The sequence below is a fragment of the Oryx dammah genome, unplaced genomic scaffold (assembly GCF_014754425.2).
Source record: "Oryx dammah isolate SB20612 unplaced genomic scaffold, SCBI_Odam_1.1 HiC_scaffold_29, whole genome shotgun sequence".
NCBI classification, from domain to species: Eukaryota; Metazoa; Chordata; class Mammalia; order Artiodactyla; family Bovidae; genus Oryx; species Oryx dammah.
The window spans coordinates 10,208,266-10,235,808 of NW_024070213.1; the positions used below are offsets into that span (position 1 = coordinate 10,208,266).

A 27,543-nucleotide genomic window follows, 5' to 3' on the forward strand; every position below is an offset into this window, starting at 1 on the left:
TGGATTTCCAGTTTCTTTTGAAAAATGCAAAGATCTGGCCCCACTGGGCCCATATCCCACAGGCTACAGTCGACTTGAGTGAGGGACAACCTCCCCCTGTGGTTGCAGTGTGTCCACCCCAGCTCACCCCAGTCCCCGCCACCCAGGTGTCCTGACACCCAGGCAGCCTCAAGGGGCCGCCCCGCAGGACACACCCAGCCAGGGCTCACGTGCGTCACCCGCCTGGCCCCCAAAAGGCGCTGAAGCTGGCGACCCCCACGGCAGGCCAACAGGCCCGTCAGCAAGGAGAGGGTCGGAGGCAGCACTGGTCTCAGCAGAGGAAGGCGTCCTGCCCAGCGGCAGGGAAAGAGGGGCCAGGGCCCCCGGCGGTGGACAGCCCCTCCACGCCCTCCTGGGCCAGCAGAGATGCCGGCCAAGAGGCACCGCGGAGGCAGGGAAGAAGGGAGGCCTGGCAAGCGGCAGGCGGCCCAGGGCTGCAAGGCACTGGCAGCTGAGGTGGTCTCTGTTTATTGTCGGTGAGGAAAACCCTCTCAAGTTAATACAGTGTGATCTTTCCCTGGAGGTGTGCTGAGGGAAGGGCCCTAAAGGCACCCCGGAAATAGCTTATAGCAACAGTGCTTTGCCCCAAGAGCTGCTGGGCACGTCCCCTGGGGCGAAGGTGCTGGTCCCCATCGGCTCCTCCTCTCCCACAGCCATCCCAGGGGCTGAGCAGCCATCAGTCCTTCGGAGGCGACAAAGTCGGGAGGGAACAGGCAACAGGCGCGTGTGAGGAGACAGGCTGGCGCTGACCACCGGGGGCGGGTTCACCGCACCCCAGCCCTGGGGTGGTGGGGAGAGCCCACGGGAGGGGCCAGGGCCACGGTGTGGGGTGAAGGGCCAGGGTTAGCACCTACAGGCAGCACGTCCGCCTGCTGCTGGTCTGGGGCCCGCCTGCCTCCCCCGAGGCCCGCCCTCAGGGGGCTCAGCTCCCGGGCAGCCCACCCACCCCAGCACCCTGTCTCGGGCAGGGAGACTTCCTGCGGAATGAGGGGAGGTGAGGGAAGCACCTCCTCAGACTTCGAGGAACAAAGGGAGGGGTCTGTCCATGAGGCCCCTTCGGGTCTTGAGGACACAGTAACTACCTCCAACTTTAATTAAGAGACTTCATAAATAGAGCTCCTGAGTGCGGAGAAAGAGAGGCAAGGCCACCTGCCCTGACAGGATGACAGGGACTCAGACCCAGGACGGCGGGGAGCAGGAAGGGGCCGGTGTGGCCGAGCCTGGCTTGCCGACCTGCCAGAGGGCAGGAGACCCAGGCCAGAGGGTCCACCACGGGCAGACCCTCATAGGCAGACAGAGCCTCTGCTCCCCTCCACACATGGTACAGAAGTGAAGTGGGACCAGGGCAGGGGCTCGTGGGACGAGACCCTGCTCGCTCCTGGGGTCAGTCACAGCATCTGGAGTTAGGAGGGCCAGGCAGGGGGCTCAGAGGAGAGGGAAGAAAAACTCTTTGGCCCAGACCAGACAGAGGACCCTGAGGAGGGAGAGGCCATCACCCAGAGGCTCCCTCCCCTAAGTCATCTTTCCTCTTGACTGATCCTGAAGGGACACAGAAGCACCCCCCGCCCCACAGAGCGCAGCCAGTGGGGGCGTGGTGTCCCCAGCTGGCAGCCTGCGCCGTTAGCTCCTGTCTCCGGGGCACTTGCTCTTGGTATCACGCTTGTTTCCTAGCAGCTTCAACACCTTCATGGTCTTGAATTTGCCCTTCTTCTTGCCCTCGGACTCAGCCTCCTTCTGGAACTCTGCAGAAGGGAAACGGCAGTTGACCAGGGCGGGCCAGGAGGTGGCAGCCAACAGTCTCAGCCCACCACCACCACCACGTCGCCTGGAACCGTGGACATGTCCCCTCATCCTTTTGCGTCTCCAGTTCTTCACCTCTAGGACGGGACCCCACCCCTTCCCAGCATTTCGGCAGGGATCGGGCATGAAGGCAGTGGGGGAGCCCTAGAGCACGGCTGATGTTTTCTCTCTAAAAGCCTCTATTCCCCTATAGCTCTGTGGCTTACAACACAAACACTGACTGTCAGAGCTAGAAGAAACCGCAGAAATCATCTGGCCCAGTCCCTCACTTATTATGGACAAGGAAAATGTGAGTTTGAAACAGATTACCACCAACCAAGCTTTTTGTGGGTGCCAGGCCATGGCTAAGTGCTTTATACAGGTTATCTCAGCCATCCTCAGCACCCGCCCAGGAGGTGGGTGCCTCTGTTCACCCCCATCCTGCAGACAAGGAGAGTGAAGCCTAAAGGGGTGAAGCGCTGGCACAAAGCCACCCAGCTGGGACGCGTCAGAGCTGGGACCAGAATCCAGTCTAACTGGAGCCCAGATGGAACCGCAAGGCCACAAAATGAGTCACTGAGGGAACCAAGATTAGGCCCAGGCCTCCTGACTCCCAGTCCAGTGCTCTCTCATCTTCTCCAAGGGCGGGAGTTGGGGGACTGCTCTTTGAACCCACAGACCCCTCCTGAACCAGCTGTGGATCTCAAGGAGGAACGCACAGCTCAAGGCAGACATGCCCTGGGAAATGGCCCCATATGCCACCACCCTCCCTGTTGGTACCACAGCATCCCACACCCATCTTCCTGGCCATAGGTTGGCCTGCCTTGCTACACATGGCCTTCTTGGCAAAAGAAAGGCTTGCACACACTGTCCCTGTGGGTGCCCCTTCCAACTCTGTGTTCAACCAGCCCCCCACCCTGCAGGAGTTCAAGCGGGCCAGAGCCCCAGGAGGGGCCTCACCTTTCTTCTTGATCATGGCTTCCAACATCTTATCTTCCTCTTCCTCCCTGAAATGAGACAGGGAAGCTGAGTGTCCCACAGGAGGAAGAGCCAGATAATCTCTCAGGCCCCTCCAGACTCTCTCAGTCCACACAGGCTGAGCAAGGGGGAGCTGAGATGGCTGGCGGTGAAGGTCTCATCCCCAAGGAAGCCCCAGGAGCCCCGCCCCCAGCCAAGTCACCTCTGCCGGTCCTCGTCCAGGCAGTTGACGATGGCGTTGCGCTGCTCGATGAGGGTCACGAGCTCTTGCATCAGCACCTTCTCTCGGCCCCGGTCTTCCTCTGTCCAGTCCTTTTCTGCTCAAGGAGAAAAGCTGGGGACATGAGGCCCAGGAAGCAAGGAACCAACACCTAAGTGCTAAGGGTGACTGCAGATCACCCCACGCTGGACACCATGAGGACAAGGATGGGTGGGGATTACAGTTTTTGGAGAAATGGAGGTTGTTGCAGAAGAGACCAAGAATACCAGTCTGCCTACCAAAGAGACTCTCCCAGGGGGCTCTGAGAGGACCAGTAAAACACAGGCTCTGCGAACAGACACCAGCACGGCCCAAAGAGTTTCCTGTTTATGTTCACGCGTTCACGCAACCAGTGTTCACTAGGTGGTTTCTTGGGGGAGGCAGGATTAGGGCTGGGCCTGCTAAGAGTTTCCAATGGCGGGCTGGCGGGAGTGAGGAGATACCAGGGAACCCCAGGGAGAACATACAGGAGAAGAAATGTGACCCAAGAGGCATCCTCGGACATCCATCTAATGCCAGGAAGGAGGGTGGACTAGAACGGACCCTGGGGGTTGGGAGACCTGCCAGGAAGTGTTCCTGATATCTCAGACACCTGCTGCCCTCCCCCCCGTCTCCTGATTTCAAGAACCCAGGCCATCCCACAGAACCACACCCTCAGAGACCCACCTGCTCCTTGGTATTCCTCTAACCCAGCCTGCAGACTTCCAGGGGACAGATGCCCCCGCATATGACCTTCGTAATACAACATCTGCCACTACAGGCCTCCTCACCCCTCAGCCATGGCCCAAACCCGCACCGCCTCCTCTTGCCAAAACTGGACCAATGGCCCAGCATAGTTCCAGGGACAATGTGGGTTTCAGAGTCATCACTCCAGTTCAAAGCCTACTCTGCTGTTTCTCGAATCTGGGGCCTGGGTAAGCTATGTCCGCAACCTACACGGGGGAAAACTGAGGCTCAGGGAAGCTAAGTCCCTGACCAGTGGAGGCAAGGGTGGAGCCAGTGCCTATTTCCAGGCAGCCGTATGTCCCCAAGCTACAGCCTTACAGTGTCTTACGGATCTCCGGCCCACCTGGGGCCTTTAAACCAGTATCACCCTCCAAAGGCAACAACCAGGACAGGAAGACAAGCCCAGGATGCAGTGCCATCTCACACAGGACTGGAGAAGTAACACACACACACAAGGCCCAGGGCCAGGCTGGCCTGGAGAACAGAGGTGCGGGGCCCTCTCTGGCCACAAGGTGTCGCTGCAGCTCCCTCGGCATGGTGGCCACGCCCCAGCCTCCGGAGATTTGGGAGTGACTCATAGAGGGCAGTGGAGGGCTGGGACATTCTGTGACTTCCCCAGGGGCATTCCTGACTCTGGGTCTCATCCAGCCTCCCAAGCTGCCCAGTCAATGGGAAAGCAGGGCCACCATCCCAGCCAGGAGGAGGGACTGTGTGTGTGCAGGCACACGGCCAAGTCAGAGACTCGGAAAGAAGCCCAGCTCCCCCACCAAGGGGCAAGACTCAACCTCTCTGGCTCTCCGTTTCCTCATCTGTTCAATGGCAAACAACGATTCCTAACCACCTGGGCCAGAGGAAGTGGTCAAAAGCCCTGGCTCCTGCCTCTGGACGTGCCACATTCCTGCAGTCTCTCTCAGCCCACAGCTGTGCTTCACCCCACGTCGTGGGCAGACCCCAACTTGGTCACGTAGTAAGCATCAGCCCCTCCGAGGGCACAGCGCATTTCCACATCCCATCTCCTGTTCCTGAGAACGCCCTCCCAGGTGGGCACCTCTGTTCCTGCGGCACACATGGAGCCACTGAGACTGCGTGCCAAGCCCGGGATGTGCAGCCAACACACATCCTAAGGGCACGGGCAAGTTCCCACAGTGCACAGGACGGTGTGGCTCCACGCCCAGCCCCTCCCCCCTGCTCCCCTCCATCCTCAGCACACTCCATCCCTCCCTCCCAGAGTCGCTCTGAGCCATGCCATGCAGGGGGCCCTCCCACTGCCCCCCACCCCCCGCACCAGCAGAGTCCTGCCACGCTCTGACCTAACAGCCATGGGCCCAGAGCTGCCCCAGGACAGACACATGCTCTCCCTCACTCATCAAGGCAGCCCAGGGCCCTGGAGACTGACCGCCCCCAACCCTACACCCCAGGACCTATCCACCCACACCTTCCACAGGGAGGAGGGGGCCAAAAAAGGTCAGTCTGCTCCTGGCCTTGGAGAGCTCTCTGCAGGCCTGTCATCCGACACACAGATGTCACAGCCCCATGCGGGTCCCCTCTCCGGTCTTGGCTTGAGTCTATTAACCCCCTATTAGGACCCAGACAGCACCTCCCGCCATGTCCTCTGGCCCTGCTCCCACAGTCTGCCCAGGTCTCCCCATCAGGGCTCTGTCCGCCCTTCCCCAGCCCACTCCTCTGTGTCACCAGGCCCCAGGGCAGGTGACCGGGGACAGGGTGTGGCCGCCGTCACCTGGCTTGTTGAGAAGGCACCGGAGCTCGTACTCCACGTCAGCCTGCCGCTGCTCTAGGTTCTGCTGCTTGAAGCTGGAAAGTGGGAAGAAGGTGACTGTTATTTCTGTCCCAGCTGCCTGCCCTGCCCTGAGCTGATGTGGGAAGAAGGTGAAAAAGTCCTGAGCTCTGTGGATTCAGGGCAGCGGGGAGCCAGGCGGGGACGGAGGGGAGGCAGGACTCACACATAGATGAGCTCGGACTCCCGCCGAACCAGCAGGTGCTTCTCGTGGATGAGCTTGAACCAGTCCACCAGCATGTCGTCTTCACGGCCCTCTGCAAGCCAGGTGCTCACTGAGGCCAGGGCTGGCGAGGATGCCATGGTGGCTCCCACCCTGGGGAAGAGGCTTCCCCCACCCGAGTCCCCCCCACCCCCTGCCAAGCCCCCCAGAGTCCCCATACCGTTCACTCCACCACGCAGCTTCTCCTCCAGCAGGACCCCACGGTGTTCCAGGGCATCCAGCTGGCGCTCGATTGTGTCTATTTCTCCATGGATATCCTCCTCGGGGATGTACTGGTCGGACTGGACCTGCCCAACAGTGCCCAGTCACCTGCGATCAGCCCGCCCTCCCACCTGTCTGCCGCCAGGAGCTTCCCTCTGGCCAGTGCTGGCCTCCCAGGCTGTCCCACACCCCATGCCCTGGGTCCCAGTGCCATCAGGCATGCCCAGAGGGTGACACAACTTTCTGCCTCTCTTGGCAACTTCCTCCCCTCCTCTGGCACTCCAGAAAGGACATCATAATATGAGAAAGTGACCCAAAGGAGAGAGAAACCAAGAACACTCTTAAGCTGTTTAAGTAGAAGTATGTCATGTGAATGCTTTGATCCTTGCACTATTATTAGTAACAATTTAAACGCATCACCCAGTGCTTTTGGTCAGAGCAGCTGATCTGCTCAAAATTCCCCCTGGCTGCAAGTCAGATCTCCCACCTGGGCCTCCCAGGCACGCCCCCTCCCACATCTCAGGGAAGCTGCCCAGACGGACCACCCTGTCGCAGGGTCCCATGGGAAGCCTGAGGCCGCCAAGGCACGGGGCCGGAGCCCAGGTAGCCAGGTATCTGGGGCTCCCAGCAGATACCTTGCGTTTGATGAGTGGGAAGCCATGTCCTGGGGCAGGTGGTCTCGCTGGCTTCGAGCCCCTGGTGGCCTTCTTTACCCTTGGGGATGCTGTGGGTGATGGCTTCCGGTTAAAGGGATTCTCCTTGCAAGAAGACTAAAGGCAGGGAAACATGACAGAAGATATTAAAAGTCAGGAAGGGGCAATAGGACCCTGGGAGCTTGATCACGTGGAACCATGGAAAGCAGGCGGGTGGGAATCAGGCAGAATCTCCCAGCACCCAGTCTCAGGCACCCAGTCATTCAACAAAGACTTCCACTTCCCAGCACCCCTCAGGTGCAGCTGCCACACTGGATACTGTTCTACACGCTTGTCTAATTCTCACAACCACTCCACAAAGTGGGTCGTGTCTGCCCATCTTACTGGTGAGGAAACTCAAGTTTTGAGGGGTTAAGTAATTGGCCCAAGGCCACGTTCTTCCCAAGGGCCCAAGCTGGAGTGTGACTTGGTCTGTTTTAGGCCGGGCAGCCCTCCGGCGCTGGGGGCAGTGGTCAGGACGTGCAGTTTAGGGCAGGACAAAGCAATGGTAGCTCACCCAGGCCTCACCAACACCCCTTTCCCAGCAGGGACTACAGGGCTCAGCACTTTGCCCAGGGTCTCCCAGCCAGGAAGTACAAAAGCGGGATCCCGCTTTCAGTAGAGGGAGGCAGCCCCTGCCCTACCCAGGAAAGGCCCCCATCCTACACTGCTCCTCCCCAGGGAGATCTCTGTCCTCTCTGAGGCCAGCAGAGCGGGCAGGCCCAGCACGGGAACAGACCCTGCCTGGCACGAGGGCAGTGCCAGCATCTTCCCACCACTCCCCCCAGCTCAACGGAAACAGGCATCCCTGAGGCCATGGAGTGCTCTCAGGAGTGAGGACCTGGCTTTCCAAAGCTGGGGGAGGAGGGGGGAGGAGGGGGAAGGAAGGGGGAGGGGAGAGCTGCTCACCTCACCCGTGCCAGCCGCTCAGGTGGGGGAGGGGGAGTTCTTTGAGGCTGGAAGTTGCTCTGGGAGCTGACGCAGGAGTCCAGGCGCAGCTGGGAGACAGTCTGGTCCCCGCAGGGCAGCACCCACCCAAGGGCCTTGTCTACCACCCTCAATGTCTCAGATTCCCTCCGAATCCTAGGGTGAGGGTAAGGGATGGGGCACCCCAGGAGGAAGCCTCCTTGGGACTCTGCCCTCACCCTCCACAATCACACCTGGAGCAGCTCAGCAGGGTCAGACAGCCCGAAGGCCCCGAGTCCCTCAAGGGTTCTCAGCAACAGAACTTCAAACCAACCCTTCACACACCCCAGGGCAGGAAACGGCCAGCTGCCTGTAGTGGGGATCGGGGGGATTCACAATCAGCTCTCTCCTCCACCCCCTCAGCAAGGAACCCTGGGACCCCTAAGAGCATCCGGAGGCCCAGAGAAAAGGCGGGACCTTGTCCAAGTCACACAGCAGTGGTGACAGCTGGACTGGGGGTGGTCACCCAGACCAAAGAAGGTTAAACGGCATTTGAAAGGTGCACAAGCCAACAGCTCAGGCTCCTCTGCAGACTCATCCTGGGTCAGGCTGGTCAGATCAGGACTACAGCTGGCCTGGGGCCAACCAAAGGGCAGGATCAGAACCTGCTGGTGGGCTTCCCCGGTGGCCCAGTGGTTCAGAATCCGTTTACCAATGCAGGGGACTCGGGCTCGATCCCTGGTCCGGGAAGATTCCACACGCCTCAGAGCAACTGAGCCTGCACACAACTACCGAAGCCCACGCTCTCGGGCCCGCATGCTTCGACACCTGAAGGCCACGCGCTGAGAGCCTGCGCTTGGCCACAAGAGGGGCCCCCGCAACGAGCAGCCAGCACATCGCAACAGAGCAGCCCCCGCGCCTGCAGCTGGAGAGAGCCCGCACACTACAGGACCCAATGCAACCAAAAATGATCAATTAATAATTTTTTAAAAAAGAACCTGGTGGCTCCAGGACTTCCCTATTGGTTCAATTGTTAAGACTCTGCAGGGGGGCCCAGGCGCGATCTCTGGTCAGAGAACTCGATCCCACATGAAGCAACTAAGAGTTTGCATGGCGCAACTAAACATCCCACGTGGCGCAGCTAAGACCTGGCACAGCCAAATAAATAAATATTAAAAAAAAAAAAGACCCTGGTGGCACAAAGGGACTCTGGTCCTTTAATAATAATAATAATAATAAAAACCCTGGTGGTGCAAAGGGACTCTGGTCCTTTAATAATAAAAAAAAAAAAAAAACCCTGGTGGTGCAAAGGGACTCTGGTCCTTTAATTAAAAAAAAAAACAAAAACCCTGGTGGTGCAAAGGGACTCTGGTCCTTTAATAAATATTTAAAAAAAAGAAAAAGAAAAGATGCTGGTGGCGCAAAGGAGAGACCTCTTGGTAAACTAGGTGCCCAGAGGAGTGTCCTGCCCCCGGTGACCCCTGGTTCTTGGCGGGGCCCTGAGAAACAGGTGCTCCACCAATCACAAAGGTCATCTGGAAAATGAGCTGCCGGGGGCAGGTGCCCACTGCAGCCCCCGGAGGGGACGGAGTGTGGGGCCACCTTGGGCGGGGGCCTGGGAAGGGAGCAGCAGCAGAGGCTGTCTGTACCCCCACAGTGGCCACAACAGAAGCACCCAGTTAAGCCATTTCCTGGGCCCTCTGCCTGTTGAGAGCTGACCCCTCCTCTACAAGTCCACCCCACTACAAACTCCATACAAGGCACAGTCGTCTCGGTACCCAACCCCCAACTTGGCTGTGAGCACCTGGGGACAAGGCCCACCACAGCCATCACCCTGGGAGCCCAGACCAGCCCATGCACACAGGAGCGACTCAATGGACACCATCAGCCCCATTCTATAGGAGGGGAGACTGAGGTCTCTGGAGAAGGAACACGACCCCAAGAAGGGCATCATCCCCTCCCCTCTGTGCTCTCTACCCCAGGTGGAAGGACAATCGTCTAGGCCTGTCTCCCTGAGCAGAGGGTGAGCCCCTGGAGGGCAAGGACAGGGTCTCGATGCTGTGCCAGGTTCTGGCATAAATAGGGCTTCAGTGAATGGAAAGCGGATGGAAGATGTGTGGGTGAGTGGTGGCTGGTGTGTGTGTCTCCAACAGGCACGTGCATGGGCTTGGCAGGTAAATAAGAGCTGGATGCCTCAAGACATGGAAGGTCGGGCAAGTGGACGGGTAAACAGATGGACAGGAGGTCTGGCTAGCGGATAAAAGGATGTTGAGAGGGAGCTGTACCTCAGTATATGGAGTGATGAATGGCCAGATGGGCAGAGCCAAGGTCACCCCACAAGCCAGGGCCAGCAACGATGGCCAGCCCTGGACATTCCTGCCCCGAGACCAGGCCCACGTCCGCTAGACAGGACAGCAGACGCTCACCTTCACCTGCAGCTGCGGGGATGAGGCTCCAGGGGGAGGCGCGGGGCTCTTGTCTCCGAGCAGCACGAGGGGGCTGGGGGCAATGTCACCGCAGGGCTTGTCACCGGGTGGGGGACCCGGGCTGCCCCTGGCACTGGGGGCAAGCCCAAGGCTGGCTTGAGGCGTCCGGTCCACGCTGGCCTGCACCAGCTCCCCAGAAGAGGACAGGGAGGAGTTGGCAGAGAGGCTGGCAGAGGTCCCAGGGGTGCCAGGGGCGTGGACGGCAGGCTCTGAGGAGCTCTTGGGCACGACGGGTGGTTCCAGGAGCTCATCACTGGGGGGCTGGCTGGAGCTCTCGGACGACAGGCTCTCCACACTGAGGGCTGGCGATGGGGTAGCCGAAGGCGGCTCCGAGCGGGACAGGCGGGAGGCATGGAGAGCTGCCCAAACCAAACCGCGAATGGGTGCCGAGCGAGGGGGCAGAGACAGGCCCTCTGGCCTTGCCTGACACTTCGCTCTCGACAGTGAAGTAAGAGGTGGCCCAGGAAACCCAAGTCCTCCACATCCAGGCAGGCAGGCAGGAGCCTCAAGGATAGCAAAGGTGGGACAGGACCAAGGTCACTGGCAGGCAGATCACCCAAATTCATGCCGCACACTCTAAGCTCTGGCCTGCGTCTCGTGGTACAGCTGTAGCCCTGGTTTCCTTATGGCTCTTGCTTCCTCCTCTAGTGTGGCTGCAGCCTCCGCTTCCCCTCCCATGACTGATCTAACCCAAAGAAAGTCGAATTGAAAAGGCAAAAAGGCCTCGCACTGAGCAGAGCTGGAGGGAAAGCAGCAGAGGAGGAGGAGCAGGCAGCTCCCGGCCAGGCACTTTCAGCCTCATGGATGACGGCTGCCACGCTTCAAAGTATCCTCTGTGCTTTCCAGGTGAGATGACAGACTTGGAGAGGGCTGGGATTGGACCCAGCTGTGTCTGACTCAGAGCTCATCCCATTGGCTGCCTCCACCGCCCACCACCTCCAATCAGCCCACCCGTGCGACCCACCACGCTCAGCTGGAGGGTCCCAGGGCCCTAGCAGGGGTTGGGGGAACCTGGACCGCTTGAGCACTGGCCTCCTGTCATTTCTAGCGTGCTCTCGGCCTCACTGTCTGAGGGACTCCCACTGAGGTCTCCGAGGCAGCTGGAGCCCCGCCGTGATGGAAGGGGACCGGGCACTGGGCCTGAGAAGACTGCAGGATGAGAGGGAGGGCCGGGCGGAGGGAGGCACAGCGCCGGGGACCTGGCCCACCACCTCCATCTTCCGGGGAGACTGAGGACACACACAGGGGACAAACTGCTCAGAGTCACTAGCGCCCGTGTCCCACAGCCGGGTCAGAGCCTTAGGCGCCTGGAACTGGAGGGCAGTGACTGGGCGGGCAGGACTGGAGCTAACCCTGTTGCGCACATTCCCCAAGCCTGACTCTGTGTTAATAAGCACGTCAATGGATAACACATTTAATTCTCACAACCGTCCTGCAAGGTGGGTTATGAAGGGTTGAGAGTAGAGTTGAGAGCCTGCGTTCAAATTCTGCCTCCACCGCTTAAGAGCTGTGCGGCTTTGAGCAAATCACTCGCCCTCTCTGTGCCTCAGTTTCCTCACCCGCAAAACAGAGTGCGCGACCTACCCCAAGGGTTTGCTCCGATTAACTGAGGGCACACATGGCGCCTGACCTGCAGGGGCGTCCCACGGCACCCCTGCCCTTCCCGGGCCCTGGGCTCACCCAGGTGCCCAACCCCAGGGCCCCAGCTCTCCGGGGAGCTCCCAGGAACAGCACTCACCGAGGGGGGACGTGCTGGGTGCTCGGGGGGCGGGGCGCTTCTTCGTCTTGGGGCTGCTCGTGGGGGTGATGCCGTACCAGGGGTGCAGCGACTTGGGTGTGGACTCCAGGGGGGTCGGGGCAGGGCCGGGGGCCGGGCTGGGTGCAGCAGGGGGCTCCTCCTCCTCTTCCTCAAAGGGGTTGTAGGGCTTGGGCTCTGGGGCCTGTGGGGCCGCTTTGTCCACACCTCCGTTCTCCACCTGCCTGCCTTCCTGGCCCAGCGGTGGCCCAGGGCTGCTGCTCGGGGGCAGGGGGGCTGGCTTCTTCTTTGGCTCTGCCTGTACCAGTGTGATCCACGGCGGGTCTTTCCTGGGGGCTGGCGTCCTGGACGGAGGCCAAGAAGAGGTAGCACCCATAAGCAGGCAAGGAAGGGGAGCGTCCTCTCCCCAGACAGTGCATCCCACAGCGGGTAGGTGAGACTCGGCACCCTGCCCCTCCCCCACCCCAGCCTGGTGGGGCTCGTCTGGGCCCAAAGCCCAAATGCAGAGAGTGGGGGCCCCTTTCTCTTCCCCTCCCTCTGCCTCTCTTTGTCTCTCTCCACCCCCTGCCCCCCTGTTCAGGGACCATGCAGGGAAAGCACAGCTCCCAAAGAACTGGAAATCGAGGCTCCTCGCCTGTGATGTGGGGCTCCAGGGGGTGGAGCTTTGCTGGGTCTTTCTATACTCTGCTACTGATTCTTAAAACTACTCTAGGAGGCCTAGGCCTCCCACACTCCAGAGGCTTGGGGAGATTAAGGGACTCCGGAGGCAGCCTGCTACCAGGCCCTGCAGCCCGCAGGGAGAGGGGTCCCGGGGGAGCCACACAGGAAGGGCGTGTGGCCACAGGCTCCTGCCCACCAGAGAGGAGCCCCTCCTTTTCAGGAGGGGGCGCTGGTGGGTCACATGGCCTTGTTGCCGACCCAGACCCCCAAGGGGTACTCCCTTTTCCCCCCACCCCGCCAGGGCCCTGAAAGCCCTCGGAGCCAGCGTACCTCTCTGACAGCTTGGGGGTCCCTCTGGGTTTGGGGATGGGGGGTTCTTGCAGCTTCCCTAGGTGGGAAAGGACAGTGAGCCAGGTGGTGGAGTGGAGCAGTCAGGGAGCCAACCCCAGGCCTGCCTCACCTAGGAGTGCCCTTCCATCCCACCCGGCAGGTCGTGGACTCCAGGTGGCCATGGCAACCTCCCCTGCACCCTGCACCTCCCCAGTCCAGCGCTCGGGGAGATTAAACACCAGAGGTAACAGGTAGAGAAGGTCAAAGCCACAAGGCCAGGACACCTGGAGACCACCACCCCCCGACCTCATGCCTTTCAGTTAAGGAGGGGGAACCCAAGTGCCCCTCTGACACTTTCCCAAAGTGGACAGGAAACACTGTCTCAACTCAGCACGAGGTCACCTCCTCCTGAAAGCCTCCCCTGACTCCCCAGTGTCCTCCGTGAATTCCACAGTAGCCTCTGCTCCTCTGTTGTTTGTTTTTTTCAGGAATGTTTTGACTCTTTATGCCTTCATATAAATTTAGAATCAACTTGTCAATTTCCTAAAAAAAAAAAAAGTCTACCAAAAACCTCAAACTTAAACAAAAGGGTAAAATATAACATGAAGTGGAACAGGATTACACAGTGCATGTAACTTTTTAAAATAAAGTATACAATTCTGTGGCATTGAGTACATTCATCTTATACTTGTGTGATTCTTTTAATATGTTCTCATTAGACAATTTTATTACCTGAAAATAATGTTTTATTTCTTTCTCATTCTTTTTTCTGGTGTTTTCCAGCTAACTAGGGCCTCCAGTACAACGAGGGACAGAAGTACTGACACTGGGCCTGCCATCCAGGTCCCAGACATTCCTTCCTCCTGTCTCCCACTCCTTCCTAGTTCCCAGAACCTTCATCAGTGAAATAAATCACTGGTATCTTGAATGCTCCCTTCACATTCTGGCACTAACAACCTCACTGTCCCCTGAAGACACAGTTTTCCCTGCAGCCTCTCAAGTCAGGCCATCTTCCCCCATGGCCTGAGTGCCACTGAGTGTGGGGACGGGGCAGGGTCCTCCTTGCCCCCACTGCTTCTTTCTGTGCACCCTTTTCTCCCCTCAAGTTTCAGCTCTGAATCTCCTTTCATCAGATGATACCACCGCCCACTACCCCTTATTATTGCTGTTGCTTAGTCACTCAGTCGTGTCCGACTCTGCGACACCACGGACTGTAGCCTGCCAGGCTCCTCTGCCCATGGGATTTCCCAGGCGAGAGTACTGGAGTGGGTTGCCATTTCCTTCTCCATGCCCCTCCATCTAAATAGACTTCTTACATTCTATCAAAATCCTTGTGTGTGTGTGTGTGTGTGTGTGTGTGTGTGTGTGCCTGTCTCTCCCTTGAGACAGCAGCGCCTCCGAGGCACAAACAGGTCTGAACGCCCAACTCAGGAACCAGTCTCCATGAGCGTGGAACAGAACAAGTCCCAGAGGGAGGAAACCAGGGAGCCTCCCTCCCCCAGGCCTCTACAGATAAGAGTTGCCCAGCATGTCTCGTCTCGGGTTGCAGAGAACCTTGTTCCTATGAGCTCATGAAGCCCCGGGAGGTCACGTGGGAAGATTCTAAGGGGCGGGGTGGTGAGGCAGAGATCTCTACTGCAGGGCAGGAGGTCAGGCTGGGGAGCACCCCAGGGTACACCTGACCAGGGACACAGCTTCCCCAGCCCCTGAGCAGTCCCTGCCAGACACCCAGATGTAGACAAACACACAGGCTGGGCGTGGGGGGAGGTCACCTGAGTGTGGACACACAGAGTCCCAGACACACTGGGGACACAGGCACCTGTGGTGTGCACTCGCTACACGCCCCGAAACCGAAGCTCACAATACAGACACAAAAGAACACACACCTGGGACACATAGAAGGGGGTGGTCCAGGCCGGAGACTGGGGTCTACATCCCATCCCCCCAACATGGAGAACAGAGCGTGCACAGAGGGGCCTCGGTAACAACTAGCTGCATGAATTAATAACCTCAGTGCCACAGCCGTCCCCAGCATATCCACCACACACAGGCACAGACAGCGTGGCCCCATGGATACTCCCCGGCACAGGTACGTTTAAACAGCAGCCACACCCCAGGGAGTGCCCAGCCCCAACAGGACCCTCGCTCACCATTCACCAGGCCGCTGCCGCCTCCCTGCTCCACCAAGTTCTCCTGCTGCAGACTGGACCGGGGCCGGGGCGTGGGGGGCGTTGGGGCTGTGCTCTCGGAGGCCTTCCTGGGGGCGGGTGTGGGGCGGCTGGCCGGGGGGCTGGCCAGCTCCTGTGGTCTGCCCGGAACCGGGGGCTTGGTGGGGACCTGGGGTCGGCCCTCGGGGCTGGCCTTGGGCACGTCCGCCTCGGCCCCTGCAGTCGCCTTAGGGCTGGGGCTGCTGCCCTCCACCTCCTTGGTTTCTTCTGTAAGTTGCTGCTGCTTTGGCTGTGGCGGGGTTCCAGGCCTGGCCCCTGATCGCCCACTGGGGCCCAGTCTGGCACAGTGCTCTGCACACACGAAGGTGCCCTCCTCTGGCCCATTCCTGTAAGCTCCAGGGAGCAGGGTGCTGGAACACCGCCGACACCTGCCAGCGAGAAGAGGGGTGGAGGGGGTCAACTTAACCAGCCCAGGGTGCTGGCTACCCCTTCTCCAGCAGCCAAAGCTGTACCTTCCCCGCCTCCCGGCTGCCAGCCCGGAGGAGTCCTGTCTCAGTACTCATAACTTGCCAGCGGAAAAGGAAAATGGTAACTGTCAAAATCATAGTAGAACAAAAAAACCATGTGAAAGCAACACCATAGTTGTGAAACATGCCTTCAGTTTCTGCTGCAAGAGGAAGCAAAGGTTCCCCACTCAAGGTTCCATCCAGTACACAAGCCACCACTCATTAGTGACTCAAAAAATCACTTCAGTGGTTTGCAACCAACCAGGTTTGTTTTGTTTTTCTATGAAACAGAATAAAGTACAATGTATCAGAGTGTATCACACTTGTTTTATGAACCTAATTCCAGTTGTATATCCATTTACGCAAATTTGATTTCATGGATGTACCTGCAACTGGTCACGGTGTCAAACATGCCTTACTGGTGGTTACCATACCAAGATTTTAAAACACTGTCCTGGCAGCCAGACATGACAGCTTCAATGCAGTGTTTCCTTTTCGCAAGATTTTGGCCCTCATGACACCTCAGTTCTGCAGTCAGGTGCCTGGGTTTCAGGTCCAGCCACTACACCTGAACGTGCGCGTGCGCGCACACACACACACACACCCATAGCTGAATACATGCTATAACTCCCATTCACTGGTTTTCATTGACTATTCAGTTGTAAAACGGTTTCCATACATTCTCTAAGCTATTTATATATTCCCTGCCTCTTACTCAAGTTTCTTTAAACGGTCACTTCCCCCGGGAACCACACATTCAAAGCAAGTTGTTACTATGATTTTCTTAACTGCTTTCTTTTTAGAAAACACAAAAGCAAAATAAAACAGAAGAAAAAACTAAAAGTAAAGTAAAAAATTTTAAGTACTTTCTTTCCTCCGGGCTTTTAAAGCATATTCTGTGCCTTGATCATCATCAAGTACTTAGCCTCGAGGAGCTCTGGCCTCGTTTCTGTCTCTATTTCTGGGACTGAGCCAATAACGTTCTCCCTTCGCTAGTCTGTTTGTTCGTCAGTAAAATGGCGATAAGAAAGATGCTCCAACACGCAGAGCGGGGCAAGGGACCGGGCAGCCCGCGGTGCTGAATCTCGGGGCGCTCCCGCCCCGCCCACTCACCGGAAGCAGTGCCGGTGGTACAGCTTGCCGTCGGCCAGGTAACGCTGCACCAGGTGTACGTGCTGCTGGCAGGCAGCGCACGTGCTGCTGGGGGTCCAGTGGGAGCCCTGCTTCGACAGGCTGCCTGGGGAGCACTCCTCACCCTGCAGGGAATGGGGTGGGGTTAGGGTCGCCAGCCCTTTGGTTCAAGAACGCGCCCCGTTTCCCCGCTCTAATGGTGGCCGTCCCCCGAGTATGCACGGTGCTAACTGCTCCACCAGAGCCCCGGAGAGGCAGAGCGGAGGAGACTGTCACTGTTTCACCCCTGAGGAAGCCCAGAAAGGGAAAGACTTGCTCAAGCTCACTGAGTCAGGATAGAACAAAAAAGGCCTGGCTTCCAGTTTCTGGGGCTCTCTCTGCAAGAAGGCAGCTTCTGGCTGTATGAGCCTTTCTCCCATCCCTGCAGGTGAACCTTCCCTGACAGATGACTGTCCTCTGAGGCCCACCTCAACTTCCTCCTGCCTCCCCAACCGGAGCCAAGATTTACATCTGTTTCTCAGCTGCTAAGCACCATGACCTTGAGCAAGCTGCTTCCATCTCTGGGCCTTGGGTCCGCACCTGCCCAGTGGAATTCTATAACCCCGCCTGTCTCAGCCCCACGCATGCTCACTGGGCACCCACCCTGGGCCAGGCTCCCTGCCCCTCAGGAGCTCTTCCAGCAAGGAGCAGATGGGAGCAGGTGGGGAAAGCCCTTTGCATACTGAGAAGTGCTGTCCAGATATGAAAGGCTGGGGTCACCCAATGAGATCTCAGAACTGACAGTGTGACCCCCACTTCCCAGCTGAGAGATCTTGAACAAGTGGCCAAACCTCTCAGGACTTCAGTTTCCTCTTGTTATATCAGGACACACAATACCCGCCTCCCAGGGTTGTCGCAAGGAGTAAGCAGAATCAGGTTAAGAGGTTGACAGTTCAGTCTCATGAGAATCAAGGGGAGAATCTGCTGTATTGGACGTGTGAGTCTTGCCAGTCCCATGACGGGGGGCCAGTGCCCTGGATGCCCCTGCCCCTCCGGGGTTGGCCTGCCCCTGCCCCTGCCCCTGCCCCTGCCCCCTGCCCCTGCCCCTGCCCCCTGCCCCTGCCCCTGCCCCTGCCCTGGCCTATGAACCTCTACTTCCACAGCCAGCGGGAAAGGGACTGAGAACACCCACTGATCCCGGCAATGGCAGCTGCCCCCCCCCGACCACCCCCACTTCCCTAGCCCCCAGCAACTGCCTACCTGAGCCCTGTCTCCTGGGTCCGTGGGAATAGATGCTTCGGATGGCGGGGAGGACCGCGCCAGGCCCTTTCTGGGTGATGAGACACCAGCTGCTGAGAGACCAGAGAGGGGCCCTGAGGCAGCTAGAGATTCTGGAGGCCCAACCTGGCCTGAGCTTTGGGCTCCCCGGCCACCACTTGATGGTGAACCACCCAAGGCAGTGGGACCAGGCTCCCACTTCACACAGACACAGGGGACACCTCCACTGCCAAGCTAAGTGCAGAGGGCAAGGTACCCAACCTCGCCAGGCCTCCACAGAGTGGGACAGTGAGTCCCACCACCCAGAGCAGTGTGAACAGTAAGGCACGAGGACAATCACAGGACCAACGGTGCCCAGTACATGAAAGGACGGGTGGCTTCCTTCCCACCAGGCTTAGCGGGTGAAGGAAAGGAGAGGGGAAGAACCACACGGTGCTAGCCTGAAGCTTCAGGAAGATGGGTGGGTTCCCTGGGAGCTCCTGAGGAGCTGCCCTGCCCCTGCCCAGGTGGCCAGTTGCAGCCCTGAACCCTGCCTGCGTGCCCTCCAACCAGAAGAAGCCCAGCCCTTACCCCACCCGCCTCCTCCAAGACTGCCCCGTCACTGCTTCAGCAAATCTCCACTGAGCACCTACTCTGTACTCAGGGACTAAAATAACCCCCACAGATTCAGAGAACTGTATACAAAAAGAAAAATAGTCAAAGCTGCTATATGAGAATTCTTAAAAATAAAATCCAGGGAGTCTCCTGGTGGCCCAGTGGTTAGGACTCTGGGCTTCCACTGCACAGAGCACAAGATCCATCCCTGGCTGGGGAGCTAAGATCCCGCAAGCTGTCAACCAAAAAAAAAACACAAAAACCAACTTCCTTACTGTGGTCATCATCCATTAACGGACCCTGAAATCAACCGAGGGGACTGTAACCAGCATATTGTAAAAGATGAATTAGAAGAAAATATCCGTAGGCATCTCGTATTGTAAGGGGAGAATCATTTCCTGAAACTTGTTTCAGTGACATATGTATACATGAAAATGGATTATAATGGGAAACACAGTGTTCACCATAAGTCATGGTCAGAAATTTGGGGCCCACTCTATACACCAAAATCCTCACCTCCTCCTTCCCCCTCACTCCCCTGGGACACACAGGCCCCTTGCTTCCCCCTTGCCTGGAATATTCCTCTCAGATCTTCACACAGCCTCCTTCTCCTCCTTATTCAAAGCTGAGCTCAACTGTCACCTCCTCAGAGAGGCCCTCCGTGACTGCTCGCCAAAAATAGCCACTTCCTCCTCTCATTGCTTTTGATACCATTACCTTATGTTGTTTCCTTATCTGGCTCATCTGAAATTACATTCACTACTTTGTTCTCGCTCTCCCTCGCCCATCCTTCAGACTGCAAGCTCTGAGTCTGTGTCATTCTCAGCTCTCTCCCTAGCACCTCGCACAGTGCCTGGCACACAGTAGAAGCTAAAGAAATATTTGTTCAATGAATGAGTGAGTGCCAGGTGCTGGAGCCAGGCAGCTGTAGACTCAACAGAGATGGTCTACAGGGGAAAGAAGAGTAACCGAGATGCTGTGACCAGAGTCTTACGTGTTCACCATGGGGTATGAAGCTACAAGAGCACCTGGAGTACATCAGGGCAGGCTGCTTGGAGGAGGCAAAACGTGGAGATGGGAGGATGAGTGGGAAAGAATGTGCCAGGGCACGGGAGGCAGGGAACAGGGACTAGAGGACCACCAAGAGGAAAGACTTTACCAGTGAAGCAATGTGAGACATTCAGAGCAGCCAAGAAATTCAGTATGACTGCAACCCGGCGCAGTGAGTGGCTTAAGCTAAGTGGGGAGAGGTCCTCAGGAGACTGGCTAGGAAACTGAGCTTCATGCTGATGACACCACCCTTGTCACCCTGGGGTGGGGCGGGGTGGGGTACCCCTCCTCTGATTCCCTCAGCCACTGGGCTTCCTTCCCTTACACACTGGTTCCAGATTCCACGGTGGCTCCTGGAGGTCAGGGGTCAGCTGATGTGCCCAAGGTCACTGGCCCCCACAGAGCGCTCGCACAAGATGAACAGGCATGGCACGGTGGTATCTCAGCCACAGCCAGCTTCCCAAGGTACCCAGTGCAGAGACAGCCAAGCCTGGGCAAATTTACCCCTGAAGTCCCTCCCCTGGCCCAGAGGGTACAGAACACGACCATCTGGGGGAGGCTAAATGCCAGCTTCGCCTCCAGGGCTGGAACAACCTCCCTGTGCCTCCTCTGGTTGAGCAGCAGGTGGGATAAAAATGGTGTGCATTTAGGGACCAAGTTGCATGGAAAGCACAAGCTGTGCCTTTAGTGACAAGAAATCCCTGCAGGCCCACAGGGTGCTCTCACCCAGGCACAGCCGGGGGAACTAGGTCACCTGAGTGATACCACCCCCAGGATGCCTGGTGAGGCATAGTACTACCAAGGGTCCTGCCCACCCCCCTACCCACCCACAGGGTCCCAGGAGGTGGCCCTCCAGAGAAGAGCTCAGTAGAGAGAGACTGGGGTTCGGCCACCAGAAACACTCCAGAAGAAAAGACTGAACTGTGATTCTAGGTGAGCAAGCTAAACTCTAACCAATGGATGAAAAATAATAATAATAATAGTAACCTTGGGTCCTAAACAAGGGCCAGACACAGGTTATGCTTCCTCGCTTACTCCCATCAACCCTGTGAGGTGGATGCTGTTCTTTTCTTTTTTTTTTAATTTATTATTTACTTATTTGTCTGTACCAGGTCCCAGGTGCCTCAGTGGGTAAAGAATCTACCTGCAATGCAGGAGACGCGAGTTTGATCCCTGCATCAGGAAGATCCCCTGGAGGAGGAAATGGCAACCCATTCCAGTATTCTTGTCTGGAGGATTCCGTGGACAGAGGAGCCTGGTAGGCTACAGTCCATGGGGTCGCAAAGAACCAGACACGACTAAAGCGACTGAGCACACGGATCTTAGCTGTGGTACGGGGGATCTTTAGCTGGTGACATGCAAACTCTTAGCTGTGGGAGCGTAGAGTCGTAGCCACTGAATCACCAGGGGAGTCCCCTGGGCGCTATTCTGTCCTCACTGCAAAGGGGACCCTAAGCTGAGAGGTGACCACGTGACCCACTGTCACCCAGACAGTAAAAGGTACCATGCTGCCTCTCATCAAAGACTCAGCAGTTGAGAAATACTTTCATTTTGATTTCTAGTCAAATACACACAATGTTATTTGTTCAATTATAATATTAATCCCTAGCATTATGGGAAAGATGGGGAGTAACAGTATTTTAATTTTTAAATTGTTACGCTTTTTTCTATGTTCTAAATTTTCTACAGTAAGCATGTGTTACTCCAAACAAACAAACAAAAATCCTGACTTTTTTTTTTTTTTAAGAGATGAGATAAGATTGTCCACATGGAGAGCAGAGGCAGGAGGAAGGAATGACATGGCAGGGGCCACAGGACCCGTGACAACCGTGACACAGCGCAGGAGTCAGGACACCCGGATCCGGTTTTCCGGCTGTGTGACCTTAAGTTCCTCACTTCCCCTCTCTGAGCCCATGTCCTCTCTACGGAAGGTTAGGGTCTAGGAGATTCTTGCATGGGGACGCTCCAGGCAGGAGATTCAGTAGCCACCTGACTCAGGGCAGAGAAATACCCTTATACCCCCCACCCCCATTCCTTTACCCCACCTCCCACAATTCCCCAGGTTCTCAGTTCTCAGGCCTTGAAGGTCACTGCTGGGAAAGATGAAGCCAAATAGCCGCACAGGATCACTGCCTGGCTGGAGAGAAAAAAACCCAGGGAAGTGTCTGTAAACAGGAAGTGAGGGTAGGAGCCAGCCAGGTGAACTCCCAGACAGCGGATAAACTTGCCCTGCTTTGTCTCCTCTGACACTATTGTTTTGTTTTTTACTGTTTTGCCAAGACCACATGGCTTGCAGGATCTTAACTCTCTGACCCAGGATGGAACCCAAGCCTCCAGCAGTGGAAACGCGGGGTCCTAACCACTGGCCCGCAGGGAAGTCCCTCTTCTGCCATTATTTTGTTCAGTGACTAGTTCACGTGTTTGTGGTCTGTCTCCCCCACCAGACTGTGAGCTCCTTGAGGGCAGTGATTTCCTTCACAGCTGTAATCCCTGGGGTCCCAGCCTAGCGTTATTTTACTCATAAATATGTGAGTGGATGAATGTGGTGAATGAATGATGGGCTGCCTGCCTGCACCATCTGCAGCTCAGAAAACAGGTGCCACACTCCCAGGGCCCCGCCCCTAAGGATGGCACCCTCTCACCTGGGGCACCCTCTCACCTGGGCCGGAGCCAGCGAAGTGGTTGTAATACTGGGACACGTAGGTCATGATGCTGAGGCAATCGGGGACACTCATGGAGACCATGTCATTGGGATCCAGGAGGGCAGGGATGCCCAGCTCCTTCTCGGCCACTTCAAAGGCCTGGGGTGGGGGCAGATGTCAGGGTAGGGGAAGGTTTGGGGTTGGGGGGGGTAGGGATGGGGGCAGGTGTAGGGGAGGGAGAAGTTGGGCAGGGTGGGAAACAGAAGCAGCCACAGCAGGAAGAGGAAGAGGAGGCAGGGTCAGGGGGTGCTACCCTGCATAGGCCCAGCCTCATTCCAAGGGATAAGGGGGCCAGAGCAGGGGTGACGGGGCTCCCCGCAGCTCTGGCCCCACACTGTGACCTGGAGTGAGGAAGGGCTGGTGTTCTAGGCACAAGCCGGCCAGAGGGGAGCAGAGGGTGGGGAGAGGAGCAGCCAGGGCCCCAGGGCAGGACAGCTGCTCCAGGAGCCCCTGGATCGGTTCCTGTTCTGCAAGACCCCTGCCCTCTGATACACACCCCACCCCCCCGCACAACACACATCCTCATCATGGGCTTCCATCTGCCTGGGGGACTCACCAAACGATTATTCTCGAAGACATTGTCCTTGGAAAGTGAATCAAAATCTCTGCAAAAGAAAAGGGGTCGGGGGGGGGCGGAGCATTGAGCAGAGGGCAGGGCCATGGGTATAGCGTGACCAGGAGAGGTGACCTTATCCCAACCAGCCTGGGCCTCAGCAGGGTTCGGGAAGGCAACTGTGGACTGTCGAGGAGGAAACTGAGGCAACAAGCACAGGCTAAAAGAGTAGGGGTAGCCAGGTGGGAGAGAGGAAGAGCTCATTGTCCCAGGAGGCCTCCAAGTAGAGGCTGGAAACCCACTCAGAAGGGGCGGGGCTGAAAAAGTCCCAGCTTCAAGTTTATCTCCCAAGAAGCCATGTCCTGAATCGGTGGCAAACGTAAAAACTAAGACCAAGTCCAAGGCTGGTCACGAGAGGGACAGCCATGGATTGCTGACCTCACTCTGGGCACTGGGCTGAGCTCCTGCATTCAATTTGTCTTCAGCTCTACTTGGCAGGTATTCACCCCACTTTACAGATGGGGACACTGAGGTCCAGAGAGAGGAAGCCACTGTGGGGAGAGGTAGCCACTGTGGGAATCTACATTTCTCGTCCTTCCACTGCATGTCACAAACCTGGAGAAGCCACTCCAGCTTCCTGAATCCCTAACCCAGCCCGAAGACAAATGTTGTTTTAATGGGGCCAGGAATAGAACAAGTCTGAACCAGCCTAGAAATGGTATATTCTCCAGAGCTGCCGGCACTAAATGGCTGGCTGACCCAGCTGGGCCACTCCTGGGGGAACCCTCAGTGGTGGAGCAGCGAAGGGTGTCCTAGTTTCTTAGCTGGGACAGGTGAGAAGTGGCGGGGCCTGCCAGGGGACCCTGACTGTGGGTATCCCCCCTCCCCACCTGCCCGCTCCAGCTGCTGGAGCAGCTGAAACCAGCGGAGGAGGCCCAGCCTGCTTGCTCAGCAGCCTCCTGGGTCTTGTCCTTCTATGGCTGAAAACTGCAGCCTGACTGCTTGAGAGACGTGGGCCCAGAGGCCGCAGCAGGCCAGCGCGGCCTCCCAAGTCTGGGTCCCAGGCTCTGCTCTTCCAGGCCAGGCCTTGTGATCTGGGGCAAGTCAACAGTCCTTGCAGCCTTTGTGTTCCCATCTGCAAATTGGGGGAAGCCTCATACCACCTCCCAGGTTGGTGGGGAGGACCGAGATGGGTGGAGGCAGGCCTTGCAGATGCAAGAGAGCCCTCCTCCTCCTGCTCACTTGCAGGCAGAGTCCAAGGTGCCGTGAACCCTGGGCCGAGATAGGAGGGGGTCGCTTGCAAGCTGTCCCAAGGCCCAGGGTCGGGTGGGCTGGGAGGCGGAGGGGCTGTGTATGCGCTTCAGCTCCGTTTCCCACCTCTGGCCAGGCTGCTTCCTCCTCCCCTCAACTGGGTCCCTAACTCTTCCCTCTGCTTCGCCACTGCCTCAGAGTGTGACCCTGAGCAAGCTACACACAACCTCTCTAAACCTCGGGGTGAGGGTTAGGATTAGGGTTGTGACACCACCCCAGCTCCCAACAAAAGCCTGTTCTGAGACCAAATGAGACAAAAGCAACTTGTCAGGGCCCTGGAGTGCAGTCTCCCCAGGGGTGGTCCTTCAAGGCTGGGGTCACATTTTTGTTCACCCCATGCACCCAACACCCTCCACACTGCCTGGTACTTAGTAGGCGCTCCATAAATGTCTACTGAATGCAGACATGATGGCAACAGCGTGAAAACTGTAAAGGTCCCCAGGATGCTACAATTTTTCCTCTGCTTCTTCTCCCTCCCCTACCTTGGCCCCTAATCAACACCTGGGGTTGGGAAGCCTATTTTCTGAGAGTTTTCAAAGGCCTGGGAAGTTCTATTTGGCCATGGGGGAGATGAGGAGCACAAAAATGAAACCCACATGGTCCTGCCCGCAAGGGAGCTTAAAGATGCCTGAATTGGGAAAGGCGGGATGGGCCAGCCCCCTCACCCACCTCCAGCAGAGGCCTGGGCCCAACGCTCCAGCAGCCTGAACCACTTAAGATAATGCTTGCCCTCACCCCTACCCCAGCCCTACTCTCACGGAGATCTTCCCCTACCCATCACTGAGGTCCTCTCTGTGCCTCATGTAAGACCTGGGCCTCAAGTTTTCATCCTGTGCAATGGGCTGGCAGCCCAGATGCTGGCCTGCCTTGCAAATGAATGATCGGACCTGATTCCGGATTTCTTCTCAGAGGGAAGCGCCCCTCTGCTCCACACTAATGCCACGTCCCTCCCTGTGGCCCCACCCACCCTCCTTGGCCTGCAGGAGGCCCTAAGCACTCTGGCCCAGCCACATGTCCCGGTCTTCCCCGCCCTGTGCTACGGGCTCCAACAGCGCTGTCTGTATCTCTGCTCATGATATCCTTTCTGCCTGGAAGGCCCTTCCCTGACCTGGCTCCTGCGATCTCCTTGAAGATGAGGTGACCAGACCACCCCAGCCTGGCCCTCTGACACAGCACTTCCCACGTGGATTTCTCAGCACTGCTTATACATCTATCAACCCCCACAGGCCATAGGAGACTGTGTAGGGTTTGTCTCTCGGTTGATTGGAAGCTATTTCCATCACCAGGTTCAGTGCCCAGCACACAGTATAACTCTGCAGACACTTTTGGGAGTAAATGAAGAAATAAGACACTTGCACCATCCCTTCCTCCCTAATAACACTACTTACAATCACTAATGTTAACTCAATGTTCATCATCTTAGTTAATCCTCACAACAATTCTGGGAGGCTAGGTCTTACTGTCAAACCCACTTTACAGGTGAAGAAACTGATGCCGGTTGGGATCTACTAGTTTTCCCACACCTAGGACACAGAGGAGCTGACCACGAACCAAGCAGCCTGCATTTTGTGGCTGGCAGGCTCAAGTCCACGATGTAGCTTAGCTTGACACTTGAGTCCTTTCACACACTGGCCCTGTCTCACCACCTGCCCTCCAGCCAAAACAGAAGACCCCTGCAGGCCTCCACTCTACTTTGTGGGTCCAGTCCGGGTGCCCTTCTTCTCCATCCTTCAAGCCCTGGCTCCTAAGCTCCCTTACCCCCTGTCACATGCCCCACGGCAGACAGTGGCCCACCTACATCTCCACCCCGTCTCGTTCACTTCTACACCCACACCCTCTCCTCCAGGGCCCACCCCAGGGCCTGACCCACCACCCACAGACATGGTACCACATGGTACAGAATAAACTAACAGCATCTACACTATCGAATCCTTGAGGTCATCCTTCCCTTCCTTGATGAAGGATCAAATCCTTCATCCTTCCCTTCCTTCTCTCCTTCATCAAAGCCACCCAGGTGCTGTCTTTGGGGAGCACAGGTCTGAAGGTGGAACAGACACACAGAAGGTTCCAGACCCTGCCAGGGAAGCCCCATCCGAGGGGCTGTAAGCAAGACGGGCAAGGACCACGACTCTTGTCCCCAGTTTGCATATGAGACCAGAAGTACAAGGGACAGCAGGTGCCAGATAAGCATATATTGTTTTATGAATGAATGAGGGGAAGAGGTTCCAGGGCCCCAGGTAGGGGGAGCAGAAACCCCAAGTCAACTGCCCTGGGGGCTCTGGATAAAATCTCCGATGGAGCCTGAGAACTGGGCAGCTGAGGGCAAGAAGAGGCCATTTCACACCCTGGAGCAGCCCTTTAGGGCTGTAGGTCCAACCCTGGCAGTCTTCATTCAGCCTCCCTGCCCCATGGAGGACAGCTGGGTCGTGAGGCACACACCTGGGAGGCAGGGCTGTGTCCTGGGGGGAGGGGTGTTCCATCCATTCATCTGACCTCTGCCAACGTAGGGACTCCTCTGTGCCAGGCACTGTGCTAGTGCCTTGGAGAAGAGATGGCCCAGGGGAATCAAAGCAAGGGGCCCCCACAAAGAGAACGGGAACCTCAATGCCGAACGGGGAGGGGGCTGCTCAGAGCTCCTGTTTAGTGTAAGAAAGGCCCAGGGTCCCGGAGGAGGGCGCGGGTGCCTTTTCAAAGAGTCCATGCCTTGGGGGCTTCGGTGTCCCTTTGGCGGAAATCAGAGCCCTGTGGGCGGGGCCAGGCCCCCGGTAGAGGGACCAGCACGCGGGGCGGGTTCAGTGTTCCAGTGGGCGGGGTCAGGGGCCAAGTTGGGGGAGGGGTGCCCTGGATCGGAGGGTCTCGGCGTCCCGCGAGGCGCTGGGGGCCCGCCGAAGGGTGGGCGTCTCGGCCTCTGGGGGCGGCGTCTGCCACCGCCCCGGCTCCGCGTCACTGAGTGGGGCGGGGGGTCCCCAGCAACGACCCCGCGCCGCCCTGCGCCCCGGCCGCCCGCCCTCCCGGCACTCACAGCAGGTCGGGCCGGTGCCGGTGCAGGATGGCGCAGAAGGCCAGGCCGTCCCGGAAGGAGCTGCTAAGGTCGCGGATGTCCACGCCGCGGTAGCCCTCGCACTGGCGGCGGCACCAGGCCAGCAGCGCGCCCCGAGGCCCCGCCATGAGCAGCGCGGGGCTCGGGCCCGGGGACTTCACCCGCAGGCTCGGCTCGGGCCGGTTTCCGGCTGCGACTGCGGCTCGGCTCTGCCCCGGCGCCGCTAGGAGCTCGGGGCGCGACCCGCGGGCGGCGGGCTCTAAGGCGGGGAGGAGGCGGGGCCGCGGCCTGGGAGTCCTCGCTCGGGCTCCCGGCGCAGGGTCCTGGCTCGGCTGCCGGCTGCCCGTCCGGGCCTGCCCAAGCAGCCGCCGCCCGCGTGGCCCGGCCCGGCCGGCCGCCGC

The 27,543-nt window shown here is 57.9% G+C and overlaps 1 protein-coding gene across 2 annotated transcripts; it reads right to left on the reverse strand.

The window, feature by feature from the left end:
* MICALL1 (MICAL like 1) lies at positions 1-27,543 on the reverse strand. Of its 2 annotated transcripts, none has more exons than XM_040233274.1 (16): positions 27,125-27,543; positions 22,795-22,843; positions 22,196-22,337; positions 17,875-17,966; positions 16,618-16,760; positions 14,981-15,426; positions 12,831-12,888; positions 11,823-12,184; positions 10,025-10,443; positions 6,636-6,770; positions 5,960-6,086; positions 5,743-5,833; positions 5,520-5,593; positions 2,999-3,113; positions 2,779-2,825; positions 1-1,781 (listed from the first exon to the last, which is right to left on the reverse strand). In XM_040233274.1, exons 1-16 carry the CDS (start codon positions 27,268-27,270, stop codon positions 1,660-1,662), a joined length of 2,568 nt encoding a protein of 855 aa, XP_040089208.1. In that variant the 5' UTR covers positions 27,271-27,543; the 3' UTR covers positions 1-1,659. The 2 variants fall into 2 exon arrangements, with proteins under 2 accessions (XP_040089208.1, XP_040089209.1); XM_040233275.1 differs by having other exon boundaries at positions 492-1,781; positions 17,875-17,963; positions 27,125-27,343.

What these genes read in the sequence shown, in the direction of transcription:
- MICALL1 (XM_040233274.1), bottom strand. Translation starts at nt 27,270, where the DNA reads ATGGCGGGGCCTCGGGGCGCGCTGCTGGCCTGGTGCCGCCGCCAGTGC. An exon ending in CTTCGCTGGCTCCGGCCCAG is followed by an intron (nt 17,967 to 22,195) that starts GTGAGAGGGTGC and finishes CTGGTCTCTCAG; the next exon opens with CAGCTGGTGTCTCATCACCC. An exon ending in GCTGCGTGGTGGAGTGAACG is followed by an intron (nt 5,834 to 5,959) that starts GTATGGGGACTC and finishes CCTGGCTTGCAG; the next exon opens with AGGGCCGTGAAGACGACATG.